Source organism: Anas platyrhynchos, chromosome 8 (genome assembly GCF_047663525.1).
Source record: "Anas platyrhynchos isolate ZD024472 breed Pekin duck chromosome 8, IASCAAS_PekinDuck_T2T, whole genome shotgun sequence".
Lineage (NCBI taxonomy): Eukaryota > Metazoa > Chordata > Aves > Anseriformes > Anatidae > Anas > Anas platyrhynchos.
Window position 1 is genome coordinate 28,938,738 of NC_092594.1, and position 21,249 is coordinate 28,959,986.

At 46.8% G+C, this 21,249-nt stretch overlaps 1 protein-coding gene and 1 long non-coding RNA gene across 10 annotated transcripts in view; both read left to right on the forward strand.

Annotated features, from left to right (window-relative positions):
• ST3GAL3 (ST3 beta-galactoside alpha-2,3-sialyltransferase 3) overlaps positions 1-21,249 on the forward strand; it is a 176,149-nt gene that overhangs the window by 145,787 nt on the left and 9,113 nt on the right. For 8 of the 9 annotated variants that reach the window (XM_038183312.2, XM_027462413.3, XM_072041965.1 and 5 more), the window contains 2 exons: positions 5,832-5,978; positions 15,072-15,218. In XM_038183312.2, coding sequence (XP_038039240.1) covers positions 5,832-5,978; positions 15,072-15,218 — 294 coding nt within the window. The remainder of the gene's footprint in view (positions 1-5,831; positions 5,979-15,071; positions 15,219-21,249) is intronic. The other variant, XM_027462415.3, reaches the window with a different exon arrangement.
• Positions 15,225-21,019, forward strand: LOC140003130 (uncharacterized). Its single transcript, XR_011811140.1, has 2 exons — positions 15,225-20,862; positions 20,985-21,019. It is a non-coding gene; the product is annotated as an uncharacterized lncRNA (long non-coding RNA).

A 21,249-nucleotide genomic window follows, 5' to 3' on the forward strand; every position in this document is an offset into this window, starting at 1 on the left:
TGCATCAGCGCTGGCTTCCCAGATGGCTTTTGTCACTGCTGCAATTGCTGCTTTCAGAGCCAATATCTGTGGACGCAGCAGCTCCCTGTTCCGTGTAGCCCACGTGTTGGGCGCAGAGTTTAAAGTCTGCAACTCCCACTTGGAGCTGAGCTTCCCTTCTCTTGTGGTTTTCATGCAGAGATCTCGACCTGGCTATGAAACCTTCAGAAACTAATCTCTAAGCCAATGCAGTGAAGTATTTATTATTAGCTCAACTTACGAAGAAGCATGGTTAGATTTTTTTTTGTTTTATTTTTTGTTTTATGGTGGGTTTTTGTCTTTAAAAAGCACTATGTGTTAAACGGTGCTTTTGTCTTCATCCTGCTTTGCTGCTGTCTTTGCCACTGAAAACTCTGAAAACTCTCTGGGTAGAAAATCTCTTTGGGTTGCACACAGAGAAACATTGGTAAAAACTAAACTTGAGGGGTTTACAACCTATTGGGAGTCCTCTTGGCCAATATGTTAGCTGATAGTGCTGTGAGGCTGTTGGGAGATGGGGTGTGCTGACTGGGGAACGGCCTGGGAAATTATAACCATTTGATTTTAGACTTAGTCAGTGGGAGGGTGTTCAGAGAGAAGAAACAACAATTATAAGGATTAAAATTATCATAATGTTGGGTGCTCCAAGAGCTGCATCTCCTTTGGTGATGGGACAAGATAAGGGAGTGAGCACAACATGCAATGTTCCTGCTTCAGGCAGGGCGAGAGGGCTTTTCAGCAGGGCAGGTAAGAGCAGAACAAAATACAGATTTGAGTGCTGGCCACTCAAAAACTGGGGTTCTCCATTGCTTTGAGAAAGTTGGGTAAATATATATCAAGTGTGGGCTAGTGGGTCTGGCAGTTGACCATCAACCTGGATTGCAGGTTCTCAGCACTTCTGTTCTCGTTGCTAAAAATTCCTCGTTGCTTTGATAATGCGTGGAAATGATGAAACTTCATTTATATTACCACTTGTAGAAGAACATTTTATAGGCCTCCATGTCTACTTGACCTCTGAGAAATGCATAGTTGGCTGATAAGATGGTTATTTTCTAGGAAAAGCACACCTTCCGTATTTAATCCAGTTACGCCTGAGCAGAAACCTTTCAGAAACCTCTGCGGATGGATTGCTGCAGTACCCTGTGTTTGCTGGCACTGAGTGCTTGTGGGTGATGGGTAGAGGATAACTGCATTCCAGCCCAGGTGGGGGCAGCGATCTCAGTGAACCAAGTGCTCCGAGGCACTCAGAGGTCTCGTGACTGGCATGTCATTCTCTGGCTTTTGCTTTCCTTCTTGCCCTTCCTCTCCGTCCCTGGTGTTACCAGGGTTTGAAAGAGCAGTAATCTCCATTTGCCACAGGTTCTCCCTCCAGTCTTGTCATCTTTCTTGTTGCTCTGCAGCACCGTATTGCATGCCTGGACCTAACTCAACTTTGTTGGCACATAGTTGACCTTTAGAGCCTCTCTGTCCCCTTCCCATCAGACTTAAAAGTCTTCCTGAGTAATGCTTCTTGCACTCCTAAACCTAGTAGTACAGAAAAGTACAGAGGTACAGAAGAGGGATCATGTGTGTCATTAGGGTGCCATAACATTACCCCTCATTTTGCATAAATATCAGAAACGTGGTTATTCTGTGAGACAGCCCCTAGCTGTTTGTAACTTCCTTTAAGGTGTACTTCTTGACTAAAGGTCTGAGTTTCCATATTTTATTTTAGAGTACGATGTGATTCACCTTGGTAAATCTGGGAATAGGAGATGGAAAACTGAACAGAGACAAAACCAGCCTGCAACAAACCATCTGTCCCCGTTAGCGTTCAGTACTTCTTTGAGTAGGTAGAATGAGGGATTGTAGCTGGGCTGCCCTTCCTCTGGAGCTGTTAGGTGAGGTGTGCCATGTTTTATCCCTTCCTTATAACTTGCCATCTCTGACATTTCACATGCTGCACCTCTCTGAGGTCCCGGAGCTGAGTCTGTTGAGGGGATATTGCTGCTGCTCTCCCTAGATGAGAGCTGCGCAAGAGATTGGCTTGAAAGCCCTGGCCCATCTAGATTTTTCCTACGTTTTAGTCTTCTTTAAAACCTTTTGTGGTGTCCTTTCCAATTATACAATTTTGAAAACGCTCCAGGATTGCTTAGAAGTGCTGTGGCCCACAGAGACTTGTACTTCAGCCACGCTCTCCTGTCTCCTCTCTCCCCGTGTTGCTTGTTTCTTTATGCTTATGCTGTAAGCTCTTTTAGGCAGCACTTGGCACCACGCATGTTGATCGGTGACTAAGATTCCAGGTGCTCGGTAATACCAACAGATAATAAGGGTGGGAATTTAACATGGGGATGTTTTTTTCAGACTAAACCCCGAGGTCTCCGTGTCAGCACCAGGAGGTGATGAGGTACTGTGGGAACATTGCCCAAGCAGTTTTCAGACTCACTTTCTGACTCATTATCCTAATGGTTATCAGGAAGAGCGATACCATGTCCTCAGAGACCTGTCTTCAAGCGCTGCAAGGAAGCAGGCTTAGCTGCTGGAGCAGGGGGATGCCCCCAGCTCGAACCACGGCTGTGAGCTGCTGGATCTGGCAAGGGAGCTCCTGCCTTCCCTCTGAGCGCCTGCCGCTCCTGCTCTTGCTCCGTCTCTCCTAATAGCCTAAAAAAGGGACAGAGTTCCCCGACGGGAAGCGATTGCTTTGGAAACCTCGCCGAACATCTGTGTCCAATCAGACCAAACATCTCCACGAGGCAGAACAGCGGCCCCGTAGCCGAGCATCAGCGGTAGCGAGGAGCCTTGGCACGGGCTGCGCTTCCGACCGTGCGGCTCCGAAGGGGGTTGCGTCAGGGGAGCAGCCTCCCAGGGCTTGCAGTCGTGGTGGTGCTTTGTTTCGTAGCCTGCCAGTGACAAGCTGCAGAACAAAACCACAAAGCTCGAGATGCAGCTCGAAATTACAGGGTTTGCGGAGCCAAACCACAAGGCTGAGAATTTCAGTAATTATAAGCCAGGAAAACAGTTTTTAGTTCTTTGTGAGTAAGGAAAATCCCAGGGCTTTGCCTACTGTGTAGGTAGAAATATGAGAGCCGTCTGCTGAGACTCCCCATCTCTCACTGGAATTATTTTAGAAATTACAAATGGAAAACATACCAAAATGAAAGATGACCTGAGATGTCCCTCATTAAACTAAGGGGAATTGCACAGAAAAGTTTCAGGGAACAGCACTGAGCAAGCAGAAATAAGACCAAAAGGACAGACCAGAACAATTTCAGAACTGTGTGACAGCCAAGGAAAGTAGCTAGGGAAATACTCTGGATAAATGAGAATAGAAACAGCCACAACAAAAGGACCAAAGTGGACAGGTGTATGCCATGGGTAGCATCTGTGTTGGTGCTGCACTTGCACTGAACTGATGGTGAGGAGCACAGATTTGGCCCTAGAGGTTCACACAGCACTGGAAAAATGAGCAACTGTGATGTGTGTAATTACATTTTCCCAAATTGCTCAAACAACAACAGTCTTGAGACTTTTTATGCTTTGTTATTTTTTCTCTTTAACATTATATATGTGTAATGTAAAAATAAAATAAAATAAAAGCTCCTTAACGACCAGAACTTCTGTAGAATCTTCTGTGGAGTTTGAATCCAAACAAAAGGCAGTTTTGTTTTAAATACCTGGCAGACCTTTGATTTGTTTGCAAAATTTAAGCGATGCCTTATTTAGAGCTGCACGTGAAACCTTAACTCAACTTACAAATTTATTTTAGTTTCAGGATCACACGGTGTTTTTCCAGGAAGTGTCTGCTTGAAACCATGATCAGATGGTTTCATCGAATGAGTAGCTGTTCAAGATTTTTGTTTATCATCTTCGTTTCTGTGAGACCTGGAGCATGCTTAATGCAAGCGGAATCTGAGATATTTTTTTTCTTCCCTGGAACTGGAAGACCTTTGCTTTACATGTGCTCTTAGGAAATTCTGAAGGTTTAATATTTATCCATTTTTAAATGGATTTTCACAAGGATACAAAACTCAGCTGACATACCAGATCCCTCAAATCCGTTGGTCAAATGGATGTAGTACTTCGTTAACATTTGTAAAGTAGAATTTTTTTTCCAGTACTTTTGGTTCAAAAATGGTAGGAACACTCAGTGGTTGAAAATGTGGTGTTGTAATAGAGAGTGTTAGATCACTTTGACTGCAGGCATTCTTGCTAATTCAACTGTGATGAAAGAACACGAGTATTAGTTAGAATTTTTTTCCATTTAGGGTCCTGAGAGCTCTTCACTGTTGTCAGCGTGTGAACTTTAACTCTCAGAATCCTTGTTTTGGGCAGCAAAAGTGTATTGTGTTTGGGCAGCTTGGAGGTGGGACCAAAACAGGGCATCGGTGGCATTTGGCTGTCTTAGACTATTGGTTTGGATAACGTGTATCCTTATTTCTTCAGTGAATTGCCTGTATTCATGCTTTTTGTAAGGTAAGAGCCATCTACCAAAGTTTCCTTCTTCAGGATCTGAAATTCAGTATGAAATATGGACGTGGCCATTAGATACTAGACATGGGAGTGGTCTACACGGGAAGGCTCTGTAAGTGTTTGGTGCCACGTGTTGTGAGAGCTCACACAAGCTGTGCTCAGTACAAGCAGTGTGAGAGCAGCAGTCGGCATGGGCTGTGGCATAATTACCATCAGTAATTACAGGGGTGGTCGCTACTGGCCATGGGAGGCTCCTGAGGATTTCGTGGGAGAACATTAACATTTTCAAAAGTGCCTTGAAAGCAACTGTAAAATCACTGTTATGCTGCAAGCAACCCCAAACTGGTGTAAATAATGGCTTGCTGTTTACCTAGCGTGTGGTTTTTATGTGGAGTTTAATGTCTGTCTGTTGCTCGCCTGGGAGATCGCAGGGAAGATGCGAGAAAGGGATTGAACTGGATTCCCCTGCCAGAGCTGTCGGCAGATTAACATTCCTGCTATCCTCCCTCTGCCTCGCTCTGCGTTTTTAACCCAAAGAGCAGTGAAACATGAGGATGTAATGGGGCTGGAAGTCCACGAACAAGGAGCACCTGGCGGCTCTGGGAGCGGTGCTGTGCTCATCCCACAGTGGCTGGACCAGGGGGAGCACAGATTTGCATTAATGTGGCAGAGAGGCACAAGCCTCCCTCTAGGCAGGGCTATTGAGCAGGGCAACAATTCCAGGCCAGCGTTCTCCCACCTCACTTTGCAGGGTGAAGGCTTTAAATAAATATACACTGGGAAAAATAATGTGTTTTTTTTTTTCCTTGTGCTATGAACATGCATGGCCCTTCACAAGACTGTATGGCACCTTTATAAGCTTATGACTGAATTCACCTAAAACCTGACAGAAGGTAATAAATCTAGGATAACGTAGGAAGTATGCAGCTTACACACAGAGCAGAGCTGTGCAGTCATTTTTCCTTCTCTGAATGTTCTTTAAAACATTTGCTATCCAAGAGTGCATCCCCTTGCAGGCAGGTGGGAGAGATCACAGTGTGTGCTGGAATGCTTAAGCTATTAATCAGACCAGCTGAAGTGCCAATAGGAGTGAAAACGTGGCACCAGGGAGGGGGTTATTCATGCTGAAGCCCAGGCCCCTCTGTTTTCCTTACACTCGTCATCCAGCCTAGCTCACGTGGATCTGCAGAGGATGCCATCACCCCTCCAGGGTGCAGCCTCCCACCAGCAGCTTATACCAGTGCCTTGTGGCAGTGAGCAGTGACAGCAGGAACTGCTGCCAGTAGTGTATTTTAGTAGAATAATAGCAATCTGCTATTTTTTGTGTATAATTATTTGCCTTTTTTTTTTCTTTTTGTTACCAGAGTGCCTCTGATGGCTTTTGGAAGTCAGTCGCAACCCGCGTCCCGAGAGAGCCTCATGAGATACGTATCCTGAATCCCTACTTCATCCAGGAGGCAGCTTTCAGCTTCATTGGACTGCCTTTCAACAACGGCCTCATGGGCCGAGGGGTAGGTATAAAACAGAGCAGGCAGAACCAAGGGGAAGGGCGAGAACAAGCAGCAGAGCAGTAGGATTTTGCTGTTCTTTTTCCTCTTGGCCTCCACAATTGAAGGGAAGGGCCTTTAGCTCTGTTGTGGGGGCAGTGCTCAGCCTACTTAAGGGAAGGCAAGATCCTTCCTTTTTGGTACCAGGAGATGGCTGTTCTGAAGCCCCTTTTCTGGAGGCAGCTCTGAGGCTTCCAGCACCAGCTGGGTGATTTCCTGCCATGTGCAGCCTGCTAGAAGAGTACTTCTCTGTGTGGCTCCTTCCCAAAAGGAACGAGGAACCCTGCTCTCTGTATCCTCAGTGCATCTGGACGTGGTGCAGGTCATGCCACAATTTTATAATTTGCTGTCCTCAAGGAGGCTGCAGCCTAAAATCACTGATATCGCTCTGCTGGTTCTGTATCCCAGGTTTACTGTAAAAGAGTGTAAAGGTTTTATTATGAAACTTAGGAAACCTAAGAAATTCTGATCTTACAGTGGCAGGTTTTAGATGTAAAAGCTTACAGAAGAAAACAACGTAAATATAGTTTTAGGTCATAGTTATTAACAAAACACCTTTGTGATCATTCTAGTATCCCTATCGTTATAGGATATTTGCGGTCTCACAGCATGGATTTGGACTAGACAGAATAGTGCCTTATTTTCCATGCTCTAATTATGTAGTGAATTCTTTACAATATTAGAGAAATTTATTTCCTGAAGATCAAGTAGGTGGGTGCCTGGAGGTAAGAAATCCACTGCTTAAAATGCGGTGTGCAAGATGTGCAGACAGATTCAGCCACAGAGAATCATTCTTTTCAAAATGAGAGCTTCTGGCCTTGCTGCCTATGTATGTACAGAAGTTGTTGTATGGTCCTGGAAACACAGGATTTTCACTCCAAGTACTGAGGGTATCTTACCCAAATATTCCCTTCAGCTAGGATCTAGTGTACTTCACCTCTCTGCATTCTCCGTGACTTATCCTTAGAAGGATGTGGTCTTGATTCGTGTTCCAGAAAATAAGGACTGATGCCCCAATGAGGGACAGAAATCATCAGGACTTTGCTTTTATTTTTTTCAGATTTGTTTTTATTTTTAAACACGTTATTTTAATACGCAAGATATTACTTAAGCTGAGAGGAGAGGAGAGAATCCGGAAATGAAAATGCTGTGAACTGAAGTTTATGAGGTTTTGATAGGTTGTTTAACACAGATCAGATTGGGAAATGAAGGCAACTAAATTGAAACCTCATGTTTCACTTCATGAAAGTGCATTAAAAAATAGTTTATGGAGCTTTAAGGCAAGCAATCTTTGCCCATGACCCCTGCTAGGTTGTGTAAATTGTAGTTTGTTCCTTGAGATGGGGCAGAAAGAGCTCTGCAGGTGCAGGTACATGTGTGGGGCCGGGATGTTAGTAGACCCCGTGTGTCTGGGCAACGACGGTTTAATATACTGATTCTGTCAGAGTTTAAGAACAGGGGGAGAGTACCTGTAGCCTGTTGGTATAAATTTTACTGCAGATGTCAACTATAGACTGGTGTTACAGAACTGATTGGACTTCATTCTAGTGAACGCTGCTGCATCAGTGCGAATGCTTCAAAGGAAGCCACTGCTGCCAGTGGAAAGAGGCTGAGGAGAATCCTGGTGATACAGATTTGACCTTGCTTCTCTGAGAATTTAAATGGGAATAATGGAAATCAGAGCCATGTAGACCAAGAATCCAACTCTGATTAATGATTTGAGAGAGATCCAGCAAGATGAGTTGGCCCTGTGAGGCAAGCTAGAGCAAGGAGCATTGCTCCACAAGAAAGCTATGTGAACATAGCTCATATAGCAGCTGCAGAGCATAGCTGCTTGGGTTCGGTCATGCTGTAGGGCTGGAAGACGGCTTGGGAAACTTTATTCAAGAAAAAAGCAACCTGGATGGAGGCAGGTTGGTGCCTCCGTGCTGAAAAGCAGGGTGGTGTGGTGGGCAAGCTACACACAGGAGGATCAGGGCTGGGGATGCCTCAGTAATTGAGGCCGACATGAAATCCTCACAAAGGGCAGTAATATTCCACTCCTCTTTGGTCCTGATGCCTAAATAAACTTCAGTGTGCCTCCTGCACACCACATATGGTAACAATGTGCTGCCAATTAACTTTGTAATTTGGTGGCTTTTTCAGCAAGGTTGAGGAGAGCTAGTAAAATAGTTCAGGGCTGATCTCAAAGCGTTTTTTCCCAGGATTCAATAAAGGCTGAATGTAGTAACAGCCTCTGCTTTGATAATATAATTTGGGCCAGATGGTTCTGGAGGATAGCAGGGGGGTGCAACTCAGACGTATTTAGATTGAGCTTGTGGTATTGGTGGCTGGCAGTCTGAGTGAGCAGCAAAACTGGTCACCCACAGCGAGCACTGACTTCTCTCTGGGATGAGTAAAGCTTTTCAGTTTTCTCAGTCCGTTTACTTAAGTCTTCAGAAAAGGGAGAGCTCTTTCCTACTCCATAGAGACTTACCTTTTCTTGGGATAAAATGATGATAAAGAACTTCAGTGTAGGATCCTAGTAGCATCTGGGGAAATTTAAAGACATGTCAATGCCTGAAGCTGGTTTAATACAAGAGAAATGAGTTAATCTTGTTGATTAAAGAATCCTCTTAATGAGTGGGCACAGGCCTGGCTGACTAACTAGACAGTGGTGTATGCCTGTGGTTTGTGTTTTGGTGGAAGTTCTGTGTATACAGGTCTTTTGGGCTTGAACCCAAACAGCTGTGGTATTGCAGCCGGTAATTCAGGCATGCAAAAACCTACCTTACACTGCAGACAGATTACTGGGGGACAAGCACAAACATCAGTTCAGAGGTGGCATTGCCTGTTGCATGTAAAACAATCTGATGGTTATTGCTGTGGTGCTTTTTACTCTATACTGAATAGTCCTATCCACTCTGTAGCACTCAGGGCCATTTAAGCAGTGACTTTCTGGCTGCTGAGCCATGGTAAGAGGAGGCTGGGAGGGCATTTCAGGTGACACAAGTTGTCAGGACTCTGATCAGGGACTCTAGTGCAGAGTGGTGCTTGTGTTTCTCTCTGCTGGTACAGTGCATCCAAGAAACTACTTATGATTTAACTTCTTCTGAGACTAAATTCTGCTGCCCAGAATTGTAAGCCTTGGTTTGTTCCTATCCTGAAAATCCTGGAGATCCTGTCCGGGTCTTTAGACCTCATTAGGAAGGTAAAATATCCACCTCTGGACTTCACCCAGCCTCAGCACCAACTTGCCAAAGGAGGAGCCATGTGCAGAACTACCATCAGGCCATGTGCAGGAGTGTTATCAGGTACCCCACCGTGGATTAGCACCTCTGCAGAGTGCTGACAGCCCACATGCACTTGGGGATTAACCTCTGATGCTGGAGCGTTAGCACTGTGTGCCCTAGGGCTTCTCTTTGCTATTACATTGAGTGGACAGGCAGTCTTTCTGGAGATGCCAGTGATGACCCTGGTAAAGCACATACATGGTTACCACAGAGCAGCTAATGCAGTAAAGTCATGCCCTTGGTTGCCTTCTGTTAAATATTTCAGTCCTTAAGAAACACCCTTTGCATTGAGTGGGAATGTGCTCCATTACAAATGGCGAATCAGAGCTTGTGCATCAGGTTAGATGCCATCAAAGGTGTTAGGCTTAGGCTAGGTTGTGCAGGAGCTCAGCAGTGAAATGACTAAACTGAAGCTGCCGTGCAGCTTGTCGTGTCTCCAGGCTCAGGTCCATAGCCTTTCCATTTTGCTCTACTGCAAACTCTGCTGGTTCTGGAGGCTCCCTTGTGCTTACTGCAAGGGACAATTACGGGACATGAAGGAAGTGCTGGAGATGTTCTGTTCTGTCTTTTGAAGCCCAATATTGCAGCTGATTCTGTACAAGGAAGAAGGTAGCTATGGAATCTCCTGTGACAGGGACTGCTCCACAGAATGCCAGGCACTTATCTGGTCACAGTAAATGATGCTAGATTCTCTTTTGTGACGTATTTCCGAACTTGCCAGCTAGGGGAAGCAAAAAGTATTTTTCACATTGTTTCACATTTCACATTGGACAAACATAAATGAACAAAAAGAAAATGCAGTGGCTGTTCTGTACAGCATGTGATGGCTCTTCATAGTTTTATTTTGTATTTCTTCTGTTTTTAAAGCTTTATTGCTATTAAGTGATCAGGTCTGCAACTGATAAAACTATGGTAGCAATTTTTTTTGGCTAACCGTTTTTTCAAGTTTTCCCTCAAATTAATGTAGTAGTCAAACCAGTTTGAGTATCTAGGTGTGGTATTATTGGGAGGGAATTTCTTATTTAGCAGCAATCACCCTTTTATTTAAAAAAGTAACAATTGAAATAGTCTGAACGATCCAATATACTTTACCCTGTGCTAAGTGAAATCCCATAAATAACTGGAATTCATTTAACATATTAAGGGAGTCAGATATTTCTAAAAACAGATTTACAGCAGTCATTTCCTTCCAGTCCAGAAGGCAGTGACACAGGAGTGACCCAGGCATGGAATGAAAAGCACTAAGAGATTTTCACATGCACCAAGCAAAAAACATTTACAGTCCCCTGCTTGAGTTGCCAGCACTGGATCTCCGGCACGGGTCCAGAGGTGATGCTCAGCCTCCATTAAGTCCAAAGGAGGGTGGGTGTTCATCTTGTTGAACGTCTTGTTTTTATTTCTATGAGTAGAAGGTCTCCTCAGAGGGTCCAATGGAAGATGAAACAGCAATGTCTTGAAGACAAACCTTTCATCTTTCCTCTCACAGCAGAGAACAATGGAGAAGGATTTAGGAGAACCTGTCGTATGTCTGTCTGTATAGCTAAAGACATTTCTGGTTCCCTCACCTGGTGGTGCAGCCTGGCTGTGTTTGCAGCACATGGAGCTTGCAGTGTTCTTCACCAGCCTCCTCTGGTGTATCCGTCCTGAACAGGTGCCTGTCCAGCCCTGTTGTGGCCAGGGCTGAGGAAGAGAAGGATTGTGCAGGAGGCCTTACCATAGGTGTATGAACCCTTCTCTCCAAAACAAGGACCTTGTTGGCCTAGTTGGAATATCCGCCGTCCCAGCAGAAGTGGAAGTCTAGCCTAGGCCTAGTGGATCACGGGCTACCAGGTGCTTTGAGTGTTGCTCACACACAGGAGGCTGGCACAGCTCCACACACTGGGGACGTGTAGGCCAAACGTTTTTAAGCATTAAGAGGTTTTCAGGTACGCTTCTCAGTTACTGCCAAGCCATCTGGTTGAAAGCAGCACTGCTTGGTGGTACAGAAGTACCCAGGCACGTACAGCGCCATGAGCAGGAAGACAGGATTATGAACCCTGAGGGGAAATGTTGGGATTGTTTTTTCCCTAGTAATGGCCTAAAATAACAAGAGGCCTGCTCAGGTGTTTGAGAAAGTTTTATTTTCATAACTCAACACAAGAGGTGTGGTGGTTGCTTTGGTATGTCTTTGGGGCACGGCACAAGGGTGTGTGTGCTGAGATAGCACTGACGCACCGTGCAGGGCATAGCAAGCCGGGTTTGGCACACCGTGTCCAGGATGCCTAGCTTCTTTTGGAGTGACCTGTCCCCCAGCTTGCCACGTAGGCTGTACTGGCTCATTAGGTCCAGATTAGAGCTTAGCAGCAAACCAATTTAAATGCCACTAAACAATCAGGAGAGCTTGGAAGCTGTGTAGATGCAGCCAGAGAATAATTATAACTATTCCCTCTCTCTGATACGTGTTCCCTCTCATTTGCCAATTCTCCTCTGAGAAAAGAGGAGACCCCTTTCCTCTGGATCCGGAGAACATTGCTGGGTTGACTTCTCTGTAGTACAGCCCAGGATCTGTCCCTAGATCCTACAGGTCCTTCTCTTTCTTGTGCCAGGTGGACAAGAGGCAGTGCTTCATTTTCAACAGAGATGAGGAGGAGCAGAAACTCAGCATGCTGTCACAGGAGAAAAGTGCTCAGTTTCTGTAGTTTACACCAAATCAAGACCAAAGAATTCTATTGACTTAAAAATGACATGTGCTTAACCATCAGTCACACTGCTTTTATACTTTTGTTCATACTGGCTCCATCTTTTTTCCCTCCCAGTCTCTCAAATTCCCCAGTTCCTGTTTAATCCGTCTGATGGTTGATTCCTCTTCAACGTAAGCAGTCTGGGGCAAACACCCTGTTTTGTGCATTTGATCCACATGCATCAGTGTGCACACAGAGTTTGTACTCGTTTTCTCTTCTTCCTCGTGATTCTATAAACCATGCCATTACTAAGGGTGGGCTCTGCCTTGGTGCATCCACTGCACTCGGTGAATAGCAGGGATGATAATTTCTGCAAGAATTTTCTAAGTGGTCTTTTCAATTCCTCGTGGATCTCACTGCAGCAGCAGGATGTGAAGCTTCATTTCAGCAGTAAAAGTGTAAGTGGATACAAATCTTGGTCTTCAAGGGGGACAAATGTAATAGGCTGTAGCCCCCATAGGCATGAATATAAATAAGGCATCGCTTAATTAAAAACTGTCATCAGATCATCTGTTTCTGAATGTGATTTTAGGACTACACAAAATTATTTTGCTAAGGGCACAATTTGAACTTCTGATAGTATTGGGTCTTAAACAGATTATTTGCCATAAATCTGGAGGTTAGGAAATCTTTAGTATTTTAATCATTTTACAGAGGAGCAGGCAGTACGGAGATACTGGGATGCCAGGAACTACTAAAGGACAGAAGTAGATTAGAAAATTATCTCCTATTTTTCCATAAAGGCTGTTGCAGGATTCATACATAAAGTGAAGCAGGTATTTGGTGACCAAAGGGAAGTTCACTTTTGATTTCTGTTATCAGTCACTCTCCAGACAGAAATAAGAATATACTTGAAAGAAAGTTATGGTGGTTTGGCAGTCCTCCCATTAAGGTTGGGTAGTATGATTAATTCTCTGTGGTTTTGCAAGACTCACATTAGAAAGTTAGCTCTTGAAAGTTAACTTAGCCAGTTAAATTCCCTCCAGGCAAAGACCCCGTGTCTCCCTTGAGCTGTACCGTGGGAATGGGCCCCGTGTAAGTGTGGGTGGTGTCAACGCCATCGTATTCTCCAACAATGACATGTTCTCAAAAACGTAACCATTTACTCGCTGTGTTTTGGACACTGTAACTATAGCTCAGCTAAGGGAAACGTTTTGTGGCACGTCCACGTATCTGCTGATGCAATTCAAGTGACATTTGAGTGTCATTTCCTATGTAAAACATAAAGCTGAGAATATCTGATTATCTGAATTTGAATTGCCACGCATGGGAAGACAGGATATTCTTGTGTACTTTGAAATTTAGTGGAATTTTCTTATCCGTGCTGAGTAAACTTCTTCTGTTGTTTTTTTTTCTTTAAACCCATCCTTGAGATTTTATGATGACTAGTGAATTAACAATTAACTGAAGTAACCAGAATAAAACCAATATTGTTTGTGGCAGACGTGGTCAGTATAAAATGAAGGTAAACAGCAAAACCGAAATGACTCTGCCTTTCTTTTCCTAACATCTAGAGCTGGCCCAGGAGGATGTAGCAAGGTCTTTTCATTTCAAATGCACACTGTTACAGTTGCATTGCAGATGTTTGAATTTAATGATCATTTATTTAGACGTGAGCAGTTTTTGCATTTTTTCACGTTTGCATATTAGTGTAACATCAGCGCGTTGTTATGCAGAACGTGTTGAGCTCTCCATAGCACATGGGTTGTGCTCCCAGCTCTGCTCATCTCAGCTAGGTACGGGTGGAGTTCTTTCCTTGCAAAACATCAGTCCTGGGACATGGTCAGGCAATCAGGAGTGTGCTGCCAAAAGCGGGTTCCTTTGAATGCGAGGCAGAAACTCAAAACATGTGCGTTCCCAGTCTGCTGTGAACATGGGTGAAATGCAATAGCATTGCTTGCTGGTACAGGGTAACCCCTCTTACACACAAGATGTAAGCACGCATTTGGTTTCTACATCTCAGCTGAGAGGCTGTCACCCTCGGTGACTGTCTGAGCATGCCCTCTGAATTCATGATACCTTTGATATGGCGGTATTGGATGTCTTACAAATAATGATAAGATATGTGGGTGGATTTCTCAGCCTCTCCCTAGCCCCTGGGGTAAAGCTACCTTAGCAGATTGAGCTGGTTAAAGGGGAGTTAGAAATGTCTGTGAGCTGGGGTTTTACACTGGAAACACTCATCTATCACAGCACTCATGCTCATCTGGACGCACAAGAGTGTCACCGTACAGCAGCACTGTAGAAGCCAGATGAAATGGGAAGGGCTGAGGATAGACTTTGGTGCAAAGTCAGCAGCAGGAAGAGGACAATCAGGGGTGTCCCGACTCAGAGGACTAGCAGCAGTCTTTGAATGACTTCCCAGTATGCTGGACCAGGAGTGTGGCACAGGACGGTGCCCTTTGCCTGTGGGGGTGTCTCTGAGCACAGGAAGGAGTCAGTGCACACTGGCTCTGCCTGGTCTCCTCTCCATCTTCTAGAGCTGTTTAAGGACCTCCTTACAGCTTTTGCCATCACTAAAATAAAGCATTTGTACTGTTCCTCACTGCTACTCTGGTGTGGTGGCCCATTTGGGACAAGTATGCCTCATTAGCCTAGCTCCTAGCTGCAGGTCAGTACTATGTGTAGACCTGGAATCCAGCTTTTACATGTTTTTTAATTTCAGAAAACTAACGTGTCCACTGTGACTCGTCTTCCAGCTCGTCTGCTGTCCTGTTCTCAGGATAGCAAAACTGTGGGACAGGAGTTTGACCATTGGCATTAGTCCTGCCCTGCAATATTCCGGTGGAGAGCTGGGTCATGGAGTCTCAAACAAGAGCCATTGCTTTTGTGCAAGGTGCTTTGCAGGAAGCAGGCTAACAGGATTTTCTTTACAAGTTGGGAAGGTGTTGGCCCTGCAAGCTGGCACCAGGCATTTCATGTGCAGATGTAGCCAAATACCTTGTTCTGGATTTTGTGCTTAGTTAGTAGTAGTTTTCCTTTGAGCAGAGACAATAAGAGGAAATCTTTGACAACAGAAATGGCGACTTGCTAATGACTTCCATTCCTGCTTTCTTTCCTCTCAGAACATCCCCACCCTGGGAAGCGTAGCAATAACCATGGCGCTCCACAACTGTGATGAGGTGGCGGTAGCTGGGTTTGGCTATGACATGAGTTCCCCCAATGCACCGCTGCACTACTATGAGAACATCAAGATGTCTGCCATCAAAGAGGTAGGGAGCTCCTGCTGAGCACGTCTTCTTCCCAGGCCCACCGACCACCCCGACCGCGGAGCCTGCCCGGGACGGTGATCGACTTCCAGCTTTCCTGCGTGGGCCAAACGACAGCTCCACCCAGGCATTTGCCCGTAAAACTCCAGACATTCCCCCAAGCGCAATGTGTGTTAAAAACAGTTATTTCTGCTGGGAAAAGTTCTCTGGAATGTGCATATAATGTGATTCCTTATTCTCAGAGCGGCAGAGAAAAGCTCTGTGTAAACGCTGAGCGGGGTGCAAGGGAACAAATATGCTCAGGGGTTGAAAAGATGTGGCCTGCTACAGCTTTGTGATCCGTTGTATTGCTCTCTAATCCTCGTGCTGCTTCTGCTAGATGATCCCCTGCTCAGCCCCTGTGAAACGTGGGGGAGGTGAGATTAGCCTGTGCAGGCTGACCAGAGCAGCAGTTAACTAGTGTAAACGCATGGAGGCTGCTCTTCAAAGCCACATCTGCCTTCGAAACATTTGCTGGTGCTGTCCCAGTGAGATGAACAGCACTTTTCTAGGAACAAAAGCTCTCATGGTGGTATAACGCAGCAGTATTTCAGGTCTGGCCATTTTCTGCGCTGAACTAGAGCAAGCTTTGCCACTGGCCTCAGCACCTTCTGTAGTAGGAAGAGCTGCTGACTTTTTGGTAGAGCCCAGTCCTTTCTGGCACAGGTATGGCCCAGGTCTTTCTAAAATTGTTCCTCCTCTTGACTGGCTTCACTGAACAGAGGAACTTTCTCTGTCCTACTGCGCATTGTGAAAACAGTGATGTTCAGAGGGAGAGAACGCTTGTTGTGTTGTTCATGGACAGCTGCTGTCTGCTGGCGCTTGTATTTGTCACCTCAACTGCTGTGCCATTGATCCAGGTCAGGAGGAAAGCATGGAGGTTGTGTTTTTCCAAATCATAAGATCATAAATATCCTGGGACTCAGGCTGGACAACCTTAGGCTGACTGAGAGGAATTAGCAATGGGTACCAGTCAGCTTGGGAAATGGGAAGAGCATTTCTAATTGTCATAGCAATGAGGCTTTGGAACAACCTCTCAGTAGAGACCAAGAGAAGAAACTAAGATTGGGAAAAGACTGTGAGGAGGTCCCTAAATATGTCAAGGAAAGTACCTCATGATACATCCTTGTGATCCTGAGGTACCTTCTGGGCCTGTGGAGGTAGCAGGAAAGTCTGTCTCTTCCAAGACAGTCTGCTCTTGGACGTGGGGACACTCACAGCAGGTGTCCTGTGCCAAGCTTGGTTTGCAACCTAGAAGATGTCTCTAGCATCAGGGACACCCACACAGGAGCTGACAAGAATGAAGTCGTCTTGCTCTTGCTCCTTGCACGGGTCAATGGAAAGAGTTGGCAAAAGGCACTGGATGACAGGCTGCGGCCCTCTGCTGCAGGAGAGGCATAAAAATGCTCCAAGGCCTCCCCCGGGAGGCACTGATGCAGCCTGCAGTACCTAGAGGGAATGGGTGGGCCCTGGCACTCGGTGTCACTCTTGCACCCGCCCACCCCCTTGTGCCAAAAGCTGCCGAACATCAGCAGGGTGCAGAAAAGCTCTTACAAACATCACTTTCTCGAAAGAGTTCAGAGGAAAAAGTCAGGAAGCACCATGGAGAGGGGTGTGCAGTGAAGTAGGAGCTCTGCTGTGAGTGAGCTTCCCATTTCTCCGTCCCCTTCTTGGCCACCTTCTGCCGTGTTCCTCATTGCTGCCAGCAGGCTGTGCCTGGCACCCTGAGCCCTATCACACCCACATGCATTTAGTCCTGCTTTTCCAGCGCCTGCCACCCCATCTTTTGGCTCCTGAGAGCTAGCCAGTGGACACATCTGAAGTTGCCAGTGCAGATTGCTTGGGTTTTTGATTCTCGAGGTCAGCACCCTGAGCAAGCTGCAGAAGCCAGCGGGAGACAGGAGGAGGTCACTCTTGGGCACTTCATGAGGTCTCAGGGATAAAGCTGGTAATGCACAGGGCACGGATGGGGGTGAACATGTGAAATGCAACCCCGTGGGTCTCCGATAGAGACCAGTCCGTGCCTGGTTTGACAGGCTTCTGTTGTCTGGGAGCTGTCAGTCGGCATGTCCAGGCTGTTCTGTACGGAGGTGAGGGAGCGTTGAAAGGGCTGGTGGAGCCTCACTAATTTAGATGTCAGTGGGTTTGTTTCCACAGCCGGGGCTGCTGATGAGAGCTCTGCTGAGCTGGTGCTGGGAGGAAGGTTCCTGTTCCCTCTGAAGGCAGGTTATATGATCGCTGTCTGCCTGTCTAATCCTCACGTGCTCACCCGCAGGCTCCTCTTACGTTTCTCTGCCGTGGTACAAGAAAAGCCATCTGTTCCTGAGTATCAATAATTAATGCCCCTCCTGCCTCTGCCCCTCCCTATATGACAAATCGTTTGTGATATTGTGGAATGTGAAGAGCAGAAAGAGGATTGCATTTCTTTCTCTCCCATTTAATATTAATGGTAGCTGGTAATTGTTAGTCACCTGAGGGTGAAGTTGAAAGACAAAGGACACGATAGGTGGGTTCTGTCTTCTGCAGTTGTCCTCAGGTAACTCACGAATGAAGATTTGCCCCGCTCTGGACTGGAAGCACTCTGCACACTCACTCAGAGACCTGCACCTGGTTTGCAAATCTAGAGGCTGACCTTCATTGGCACCTTGTGGCAAACCTTGCCCTTGGTATTGGTGAATTGAGAGCGACCCAGAGCCAAGCTCACAAAGGTTTTCATCTCTTCCATCTGCTCTGATACCTAAAGGCCCACTGGGGCATCTTCCTCGGTGTTACCTTTGGACCTCCAGGTTTGTGTCTGCATCTAGTTCTTCCTGGTCCTCCAGGAAGCTGAGAGTGTTAAATAATGGTGAAGTAGGGGTGGAAACTGAGCCCAACTGAAACTGCACCAGCAGGCACCTGGGGGCTCTGATGGTCCCAACACCTACAGCTTCATTCTTGTGACCTTAAGAAGAGAGCAAGCAGCGTGCCAGGCATGGCCCTGGCTGGCTCCCTAAACACCACCCCATCCCATAATCTGACTGCCAGGCTCCTCCAGCCTGAATGACTGACAAATCTTCAGTGTTTAAGCCTCGAGAGCAGCTGCAGGGAAGCACTCCAGCTCCACCCTGAAACCATCACTGTCTTTACAGAGGAAATGTAAACATCGACGTCCTGGGGCTGGAGGTGCTACATGTGTGTGTGGCATATGGGATCCTCGGAGACATCCGTCCATCCCGTTCCCTTGTCTCATGTCTGCAGGGGAAGGGGCCTGCGAGGAGCGTGCACCCTCTCAGCAAGGTGTGTCACTGATTTACACTTGAGGCCTGCTTGACATCTCCCTGGACACCCTTGAAACCCTGTGATTCATCTCTGAGGAATTTGTTCTGATTACATAAAAAAAAAAAAAAAGCCAGCAAAATATACTTGCTTGCTCACAGCTGGGCGGAGATGCCTCTCCCATGCCAAGACTGAGGTGATAAAATCTCTGTGGAAATGCATGTGATTTTTCCTGTTGCTCTGTGGGATCAATGGCTGCATTTCCAAGAGGCGATCGGGCAGCCTGGGTGTACAGTTTTGCTTAGTCTTTGCTTTCCCCGATGGGGTAGAAGCCCTCAAGGTCCCAAACTGTGCTGGATTGCTACCGCAGGAGGCAGCTGCCTCCGCTGCTTCTTGCAGCATCTCAGACTCCCAGGGGCTGGACAGACATTTCCTGCTCCCAAGGAAAAGGCTCCACGAGGAGGCAGGTGCTGTGGAGCTTTATCTGTGGTACCATTCAGGATGATGGATGCAGTGATTAATCCCATAGGGTCCTAGTGTGGCTGCAAAAGGCACGTGGATTCTCCTGCTCCTGTGAGTGCCCATGGGAATAAATTTCTCTGGTTTATACCTGGGTGGTTTCCTTACCCCCTGTGCTCTGGAGAGCAGGAGAGCATGCTCTAGAGAACATGCTCTGGAGAGCAGGGAGCATGCTGGCATGGTGCTTTCAGGCTGTGAGCTGGAAAATCAGCGCTTGCAGTGCAAAACTGCATCACAGCTCCGCTGCCCAGCACCTTCTCCCCTGATATCATCTTCTCCCCGTTGTGGCTGGGGATGCAAAGTCCTGGCCTGCATTTCCATGAGGGTTTTCTGGGCGCTGTGACCGTGCTGCTCTCTGGTCTGTTACTGGGGGACAGCTGCTCCATAGACCTCATGCCATCGTGTGAATTCTCACAAGTCATTTTTTTAGCTCTGATCTTTTTTGTTCTAACTTACAAAACGCAGAAGGTCTAAGCCTGTCATCTCCCTTCAGTTACTATTTTCCCTATTTCCAGTAACTTGTAACAGCTTTCGACCCTTGGCTGCTTCCCTGAGCGCTGTACAGAAAATGAATGAATCCTTGCCAAGGTGTATGCTCACTTGTTTCTGTTTGCATGGTGATGAGCCATCAAGCTGATTTTTTTATATAGTTTATTATATTTTTATTTCTTGCCCATGTCCTGTAGTGCTTCCTGCCCAAGTACTGCATAAAAGTGTATTTTTGCCACAGGTCACTGTCTCCTGTTAATGTAGGAGAAGTGTCAGATCCACTGGGAACATAAAGAAGGAAACATGGAAATGGAGGTGAGGAAAAAAGGAATCGTTTTAAAAGGGAGTGAAAGGTTTTCAGGATTAAAAGAAAATGAATGAACCCGCCTGTCTTACAATACAACTTCACGGCTAATGGCAAAGCAGGTTAGTGTTTCAGGCAGAAATTACTGCAGGATGGGAAAGTGACAGTGTTTAGAGTAGTAAAAACATACCCGACAGGCGCTGATGAAACCGAGAGCAGGAGGCTGTGATAAATCATGAGAACGAAGCACGGCACCAGCTCCCAGCATCCTTCCCCGGTGCGCTCTGCCCTGGCTGGCACCACACAGCCTTCCCCGCGCTCAGGGCTGGTACAAATGGGGAACACGTGCTTAAAAGCCACCCTTATCAGCCAGATCCCATCTGGGGCTGTGCCGGCAGTGCTGCTGGCTGCTCTCCCTTTCTCTGCAGCCGCAGATCAAGCGGCAGCGCCGCTGCTGTCGGAGGTGTCAGCTCCTTTGATACAGCTGTGCCCAGCACCGCAGGCACTCGCTGCCTGACCCCGGGGGGAGCCTGCCTTTGATGGCTTCTTTCTGATCCCTGGCTCTGCTTCCCCTGCAGGTCTTTGTGGGATGCTGGAGGACACCGGCTCCTAAAGCCTCTCATTCAGGGTGTGTGAGGGCTGTCACGAGGGCCGGGGAGGTGGGCTGCAGGATGCCGTGACACACGGCTTTGTCTCTGTCTCCCCCCGCCAGCAGCCACCTCTCACAATAACCCGCAAACATCCAGTTTGGAGTCTCGGCCCGTGAAGGCACAAACAATAGTGCTTTATCATCATCTGGACTCTCTCTGTGAAGCCGCCCTTTGCATTTAAAATCAAGGAAAGTTGCTTGGGAGGGGGTGACGGGGCTGCTTCAGGCCTCCAAGTACCTAAAAGTTTGCGGTAGCCAGCAAGAAGAACAAAACTCCTTTGAAAGCAGGGCAGATGTCTGGCCTGGTGATTTATAGGCTGAAAACACAGCTATTCGAGCCTGGCTGATGAATTGCCATCGGAGTACAAGGAATGGTGCGGGCTGAAATGGAGGTCAGCTTTGGAGGGGGGAGGTTAGGGGCTGGGGCAGGGGGACCTCTGAAAGGGCAGTGCTTTTTCTTGGGGCCCGCAGTGATGACTGATGAGGTTTATACATTTTTGCCTTTGTTTAAAAGCCACCTGTTTGACAGCGTTTTGGCGGAACGAAGGCCTCACATGCTGTTCCTGTGCGTAAGGACTGTGTGTCTGTGTAATACAAATCTAGGGAAGATGGATGGAGCAGCAGTCACGCCTGCAGCACAGGTACTGCGTTGGTCAGTGGGACAGGAATACGGTAATGCTTTCGGGGTACCACTGAGCCCTAATAGCAGCATGGATAAAAACAGAACTAAGGTTTGGTGAAGATCTCTGTGCCTTTGTTAAATGGAAAGGCAATGGGAG